The sequence below is a fragment of the Oryzias melastigma genome, linkage group LG24 (genome assembly GCF_002922805.2).
Source record: "Oryzias melastigma strain HK-1 linkage group LG24, ASM292280v2, whole genome shotgun sequence".
NCBI classification, from domain to species: domain Eukaryota; kingdom Metazoa; phylum Chordata; class Actinopteri; order Beloniformes; family Adrianichthyidae; genus Oryzias; species Oryzias melastigma.
In genome coordinates, this window is record NC_050535.1 from 24,208,242 (window position 1) to 24,215,615 (window position 7,374).

A 7,374-nucleotide genomic window follows, 5' to 3' on the forward strand; every position below is an offset into this window, starting at 1 on the left:
AAAAAAAAAAAAAAAAAAAAAAAAAAATCAATAAGAACTAATGTCCAAATACACGTCTTCTCCTGGAACCCGGATCCTCCTGACAGTTGATGACCCAACTGCTGCTCTGACAGTGACGTCTCCAGTCTGAAGTGAAACTGCGTGTATTCACACAGCAGTCAGGAGTTGTTCTGTTCCCACAGAGAAGCATTCTAACTGGGTTTATTTCACCCCAACTCTCACCTCTACACAATGGCACTCGATCTATCTTTACCAAACAGTCAAACAACAAACAAACAAATAAGCAGATTCAGAAGCTTTAGAAGCTGGTTCGCGCACCTGGAGCTGCGCTGCTGCGGGTGGAGGATGGAGAGGATGGAGAGGGTGGCGCAGGCGCGGTGGCCGCGGCAGACCGGCTGTGGGTTCTCCTGTAAGGTGGTTCTGCGTCCTCGTCTGGACGTCTGTGAGCACACACACGCACATTCATTCTGGGATGAAGCTCAGCGGATCGTTCAAACCGGGGTACGCCGTGCTGCGTTCAAGTACCCACCTCCGTTCGTTGTCTCGCCGTCCATGCCGTGGACCGGAACCCTGTCGCCGGTGTGGACTGTGACTTCCTCGCCAGGTCCACCTCTTCATGGTGTGTTCTGGAGAGCAGGTTTGGGCTACTGGCCGCGCGCTCTCTCATCGACTCCCTCGTGAGGCGATGGAGAAACTGCGGAACATTTTGGTTGTTTTTTCACCTTCTGTCGGCTCTGACGAGCCGCTTCTGGATCCTCAACTACGGCGACGTTCCAACCAACCAGTAGACACACGGAAACAGAGAGTTACCGCCGATTTCTAAAGGAAACAGCACAAAAAAACACCAAGTCCAACCTCAGGAACTGCGGGGTTCGCCATTTTGAGGCGTTCGCGTTCCCTGGAAAAGTGTCTATTAACCCAAATGCATCGATGAACAATGTCTGATATTTATCTCCACAGTAACGTTCACACTAAAACTGACTTTAGTCAAATTTAATACATTTCACTGACACGTAAAAACACGATACCACTGTTTTGTAGATAAGTTTGGCGTTCAAGTGTTTAGATTTTCCCATTTTTTCCACTGCTTGTGAATACAACATCATACTTCCTCCCGACACGGCTTTCTATTAGCGGATTGCTGTGTGACGTCTTGGTCGTTTATTGGTCGCATTCGGTCTTCCGTTTAGTCTTCAACACAATCAAAACAATGATTTATTTACAGCACATTGTTTGTTTCATCTGTTTGGATTTGGTAATCGTGTTTTTAAGAGATTAAAACGTTTAACAGCTTAGAAAAAAAAACCTCACCAACAAACAAATTACATTTTTGGATTTAGAAGTTGTTCAAGTACTCAAAACTAAACTAAAAATAAGAGGACAGACGACAGAACAGAGAGATATCAAACTGAGGATAATCAGACACAAATGAGGCTTATATATATATACACACACATAAATATGTGTGCATATATTCACACACACAATTGACTCTAAATCCTAAATAAAATATTAACTCTTACGCATACAGAACATGAAACATTGCAACCATTAAATATGTGTTGAATTAATTCATTGAAAGGGAGAAACCCAGCTCGTCGAGTCTTTCTTCTTTTTGTAGAAATGTCCCTCACTATAACGTTTCCTCACTGTCACATCATTACATATCATGTCTATGTGTTACAGGCTGAGGAAGCTGTTTTTCTGTGCGGTCATCTATCTTCTGTCCACACACTGATAAATGTCATTTTTAGAACGTCTGAAGTTGCTGTCTGGCTGAGGAAGAATCATTTACTTTCTGTTGATTGTGTGGAAGTTTTTTCCTGCCTTATTTTATATTTTAGATATGAGCTGATTTGCTTTTTTTATTTTTATTTTTTTTAAAGATGGCCTTGGATCGCCGTTATATTGCTCCAACTAGAAAAACTAACAGATACTCTAAATCTTTTATCCCTAATGCCATAAAGCTCTTAAATCAAAGTGAACTCACCCGAGTGCAGACAGCATCTGTTCCAATTTTGTAAAATTATTTATTTGTTTTTATTTGTTTTTTTAAGCATTGTGGCTTTTACTGTGTTGTTTGTTGTCTATGTTATACGCTAGAGAGCTGCTCTTAATGGAATTGCCCTCCTGGGACTAATAAAATTGTTTTATCTATCTGTCTGTCTGTCTATCTTCTTATTTCACAGTGGTTAGTGAACTTTAAACTTTGGGCTGTGTATTACATTGTGTTTTCTTATTGGTATTACTATTGTACACATTGATTTGCTTCGTTGTTGTTCTTTTCTTCACAGTTTTTATTTTTTCTCCTTATTCTCTGCAAAGTAACGTCTTTGTTAATGTGAAATGAGTCCTGGATTTGCAATTGTGCGACAAAGGACTTGTATTTCCTTTCTTTCATTTTCAAAAACATTTTAATTCATGGAACAAGCGTGCAGCACCATAAGTCATCATAAATCAGGTTATCAGGTTAAGATGAATGAGGTGAACAGCAAACCTTCTATATGAGAATAGCTTATGTACCATTTCAGGACGTTTATGTTGGATTTCTTTTTAAACCAGATCAGCAAACTTTTCCAAGTCCAAAGAAACAAGTAATACAAATGTAGAATGGCTTTTTAATGCTTTATCAACAGACATAATCGTTAGAGAACAAAGACGCCTTTGAAACAGTCTGGCGCCCTAAGTCAGCGGGTCCAGGTACAAACAGTGGTGACAGATTTAGATGTCGAGCGTTTCTCTAGCTGAGTAGGAAGTAGAAGACAAGAATCTCTGTTTTCATGTCTGTCTCAGCAGCTTGACGCCATCTCTGGAATGATGGACAGGAGAGTGCTGGTGGCGAAGCTGGGATTGAGAATCAGCTGCTCCAGCACCGCTCTTCCTTTCTCCCTAGTGGTCACTGAGCACATGGCACCTTTCCACATGCGCACCAAAGAGCCACCTGAAGGACAACATTACAGAGACTAGCTCAAAACCAACAAAGTATGTCTTTTTCTGTGTGTCTCACCAAGAAGAGTGTTGATGTTCTTCATCCAAGAGAAAATGGACAGCGTATGGTTCTCCTCCTGACTAAGATCAGCAATGTTAGGAGCCACATCTCCCTCCTGAGGAAACACAAATATGTAAGTGAAGTTCAGAAAGAAATGAGGACAGTCGTGGTGACGACGGTCGTACCAGTAAAACTCGACTTGGGAGGGGATTCAGGAACAGCACCGTCTTTTCCAGGGTGGAGTGGAAGTGTACTGCAGATACATACTCAGCTGAGTTCAGCCAGCTGTTGGCAAACGCCACCTCCTCAGAGGAATAGTGGCTCTGCCTGAAAGCAGAAGAGAGGTCAGCTGCAGGGAGTACAATTCCAGGAAAATGCATGGTTGTGTGGGTTTGGCGGGATTTGGCTCAACTGTTTCTGGTACATTGTGTTAACAAAGCTTCTTCCAAAGTAAAACACGTTATAGAGTACTCCTGGGATTCAGAAGCTCAGCAGAAGTCCCCGTCATCTCTGGAGGAGGAGACTTCGAGCATTTAAGAAGCACTTAAGTAGCGTGATGACTCACAATGAGGAACAACGTCCTCTGCTCTCTTCTCATGTAAAGATGGTTATATTAATGCAATTAAAAAATTATTTCAGCTTTAAAAAGTTGTAATGGATTCATGCTCTGTATGTTTTGGGGTCACAAGCCTGAAGTCATGAGAGGAGACTTGCAGCATTTCTTGTTGTTTGTTTCCTGTTTTCTGTTCTTTTTCTGGATGAAACATGTTGTAATTCTAGCATTAGTGAAAAGGAACTAAGTAAAATATCACATAAAAAGTATTGATACTGATTATTTCTGCCTGTGTTCTTCTTTACTGCAACCTTGTTTATGGAAACCAGCTATCCTGGCAGTAATTACCTGGGATTACACACTGCAGAGGCATAAAGGGAAGCCATCTGAGCTTGCCAGTACACGCCAAGGATGTTGTCTGTCTTTTCAGTGACTGGAAGGGGAGAGTCGGTGACCTTGACAGCCTTAAAGGATCATTAAAAATTTCACATTAACACAAGCAGATGCAGCAAAATTCAACAGTCACTCACTAATGATCCACTCTTTCTCTCTTTAATTCTTATTTGTATTTGTGTTGATGTCAATGACACATTCTCAGAGAACTCTGTGAAGGCCTGTGTTCAGACTGGTCTGTTATTTATTTTACCTGAAAGAAGGCGTCCCACTTTGTCATGGCATCAGGGTACTGAGCTGAACAGTCAGCATGGGTGGTGCAAAAGCCATCTGCACCCTCAGGTGCCTGCAGCTGGACCTGGCAGAGTTACAATCGTGAGGACTGAGTGTGATTTGTATGTTTTGAGTGCCAAAACAAAAAGCAACAAATACTTGAAGATCTTGTCCCAATAGGCCATTCTGTGCTGCAGACAGGAAAGGAAATGCAGAGGTGAAGTAGTTCATACCTGCAAAGAAATGATGAGAAGGTTACACCTGTTTGCATGTGCTTGTGTGCATTTTTTGTCATTTTGCTGAACTTACAGCCCCACCAGCTCTGTGCTGAGATGCACATGGTGTCTCCGGTCTGCAAGCCACATGTTGATGCACCGGTTGGATCAGCAAGGCGACCTGGAGGAACAATCATTCTCAAGTTCAAAAATCAACATATTGCTGTAAGATCCACAGTAGACATGAAGAATTTATTTCCATTCTAAAAGGATTTCTGTTCAACTGAACTTCCTGCAAGAGTTAGTGGTGATAAAAACGACTTAAAAAAGTTTCTTCTTACCTGAAGTCAGCATCCAACCCAGCTGCAGCGGCAGCCCCCAGATTGGTCCATCCGTAGGGTTTGTCCTCATGTACTCTGTGAAGGGATCCGTCGCAGCTACCAGCAGCCGGTAAAGACTCATGCGCTGCAGGTAATTCCAGGGATTTGGTGTTACAATCCCATTCAACGTGGGGAGTTCTGTTACCTCGCTTACTGTTTGTGTCCAAAGTATAGGCATGCCATTTTCTAAAATGACAGCAGAAGAGCTTAAAGAGAACATGAAGGCCAGGAAGAGGCCATGCACCGTTAGAAGAGACATGACTGGAGGTCTGTGGAGCAGATGGAGTCAGGAGAGTCAGCCCTGGACTGAGAAAAGTCCAGGACTGAGGGTTTATGTACTCTCTCTGTCCACGCGAAAACACTCTGTCCCCCACTAACACATACACATTCTCATTATAGCCCATGTGATGTGGTTCTATGAAGCAAAGAGATAAGAGAATCTGTGTAAATACAGCTAAAAATGGCCCCAGAGTCCTGGAGCACAGAGCAAAGTGCAGAGACTATTTGGCAACAGAAAAGTATGCAGATGTCTCATTACCCCCTAGTTAAAGACGTGACCTTTACTGCGATGTTTATAGAAGGGAATCTTGACAACTATCTGACAACTTTTCCGCCGATGTTTTGAAAAAATCTGGTGAGAGAGAACGCATTTTTCACTGCTGTCAGTAGTAACTAGATATATAGCATTACCTGCGATAATGGTGTAAGCTGAAGGTGGCAGCTGAAGATGCTGGTGCTGATAGCTGAAGATGCTGAAATTGATAACTAAAAATGCTGAAACTGATTGCTGAAAACACTGAGCTCATTGCAAGTTAAAATATTACCTAAATGCCAGATAGGCCTAAAAAAAATGGTAAAAAGTCTAATTTAGCCATAACAGCTACCATAACGCTGAAATATTAGCTAAAATCAAATTAAACCTAAAAAAATTAAAAAAGACTAAATTAGCCAAAACAGCTAGTATAAAGAAAAAATGGCTAAACTCCAAAATAGCCTAAAAAACCTCAGTAAATGCCAAAATACTCTAAAAAGCTAGAATAATGCTGATATAACAGCTGGAACTCCAAAATAACTCAAACATCTCAGTAGATGCCAAAACAGGTCTGATATTAGCAGCAAAAAAATTAGACGAATCCCAAATTAATTTAAAATAACCTTTATATTTACAGGACACAGTGAGAAAAAAAACTTCAACACACTTTTGGAAAACTGGAAATCTTTGTGTGTGTGAAATGGGCTCTGAGGTCGTCATGGCAACGAGCACACAGCGTGAGACGCAGGTCCGCGTGTCTCTTTTTCATTGAAAATTATGCCCTGCACTTGGCTCAAACAAAGGCTCATATCTTTTAAACCGTTCTTCTCAGAGTAAAAGTAAAAACACTGTCAGCATCCAGAAGTATTGGACCACAACTAGTGCGATTCTCACGTTTTTGTGCCCAGCTATACAGAAGTACTCGCAAGTTAAAAACCTGAAAACATCAAAACAGACTTTCTTTTTCGCAGACAATAAAGGAATTTCCTTTTGTAATAATCAAATGACCAAACCAACAAGCTGTCACAGCAGAAACACTTGATTCTTGTTTAAAAATGTGAGAAATCTCTGGATGAACAGATCTTTCATGAAAATGTGAGGCCTCCGTCCTGCACCGTGTGGTGGGTCGCCCTTATTAACCCTTCAGAACGGCATGTCATATTTGCCAGTGATGCAGCAGTGATGTGCAGGACTATTTTACTAGGACTCACCCAGGTTTGAATCCCACTCTTGTTTTCTTTTTTTAAATATATAGTTACATTTCATTAGGCATAAAAAGCATTTTTTAAGTGATATGAATTAAAACAACAACTATTACACAGTCCTGCACATTACTGAGATGGACAACTTCAGACTATGATAGTACAGACTGAGCATCCATTCTTTGATCGTTATGATCACAGTTCTCAGAGTCAGTGAATGCACCACGACTGAAGTTACCATCATCATTTTGATTGGTCCTTCGTGTTAGCCCCGCCCCAATGCGCCACAGCCAAAAGTTTTGAAACTGAAATTTTAAGTTTTGAAATCTAAAAAACAGAACATTTGAAGCTGAAAATAATTAAGTTTATTTTAGAATAGCAAAAAGTTTTGGACATTTTTAATTTTTTTGGCCAAACACCAATATTTTTTTTCAATTTGTTTTTTCTGGGTTTCAAATAATATTGGCCCTAATTCAGCTCCACACATCTCTACCTGAGGAACACCTTTACCTGAGGGCTGAATCTGTCTCTCTTTCTCACTCCTCCTACAGTATGTGACCTCAAGTCTCGTTTTCCTGGACCAAACAAACAGCAGTATTTGGTCCAGCCCTGTGAAACCATGTTTGTATTCAGTTCTTGTTGTTCGTCTTACAACTTGTTTTCTCCTCATTTTGTAGAGTTCAATCATTTCCCCACTAAAGGACCTGGGCAGAGCAGGACCGGGACCGACAGCCTCCCACGTGTGGCGTATCCAAAGTTAAGTATTTGGGTGTCCACTTAACCAAATACACCAAAATATTAGAGGATCTGAACTTTTGGAAAACTCTAAGTACAAAT

At 41.1% G+C, this 7,374-nt stretch overlaps 2 protein-coding genes across 3 annotated transcripts in view; both read right to left on the minus strand.

The window, feature by feature from the left end:
* wdr21 (WD repeat domain 21) overlaps nt 1–1,039 on the minus strand; it is a 6,848-nt gene extending 5,809 nt beyond the window's left edge. The window contains exons 1-3 of one of the 2 annotated variants that reach the window (XM_024291790.2): nt 530–1,035; nt 319–440; nt 214–217 (exon numbers count right to left, since the gene is read on the minus strand). In XM_024291790.2, coding sequence (XP_024147558.1) covers nt 214–217; nt 319–440; nt 530–618 — 215 coding nt within the window. In that variant the 5' untranslated portion in view covers nt 619–1,035. Of the gene's footprint in view, nt 1–213; nt 218–318; nt 441–529 lie in introns of both variants that reach the window. The other variant, XM_024291791.2, reaches the window with a different exon arrangement.
* Nucleotides 1,040–2,598: 1,559 nt separating this feature from the next.
* LOC112158388 (protein LEG1 homolog) lies at nt 2,599–5,122 on the minus strand. Its single transcript, XM_024291714.2, has 8 exons — nt 4,765–5,122; nt 4,518–4,604; nt 4,368–4,441; nt 4,189–4,293; nt 3,891–4,006; nt 3,175–3,316; nt 3,008–3,104; nt 2,599–2,941 (listed from the first exon to the last, which is right to left on the minus strand). The coding sequence occupies exons 1-8, from the start codon at nt 5,060–5,062 to the stop codon at nt 2,790–2,792; spliced, it is 1,071 nt and encodes a 356-aa protein (XP_024147482.1). The 5' UTR covers nt 5,063–5,122; the 3' UTR covers nt 2,599–2,789.
* Between the last annotated feature and the right edge of the window lie 2,252 nt (nt 5,123–7,374).

Excerpts from the sequence above, each read along its gene's own strand:
- LOC112158388 (XM_024291714.2), bottom strand. The coding sequence starts at position 5,062 with ATGTCTCTTCTAACGGTGCATGGCCTCTTCCTGGCCTTCATGTTCTCT. Across the intron at positions 4,007-4,188 it reads AGTGGGACGCCTTCTTTCAG|GCTGTCAAGGTCACCGACTC; the intron begins GTAAAATAAATA and ends TGATCCTTTAAG. Across the intron at positions 3,317-3,890 it reads TCTGCAGTGTGTAATCCCAG|GCAGAGCCACTATTCCTCTG; the intron begins GTAATTACTGCC and ends TTCTGCTTTCAG.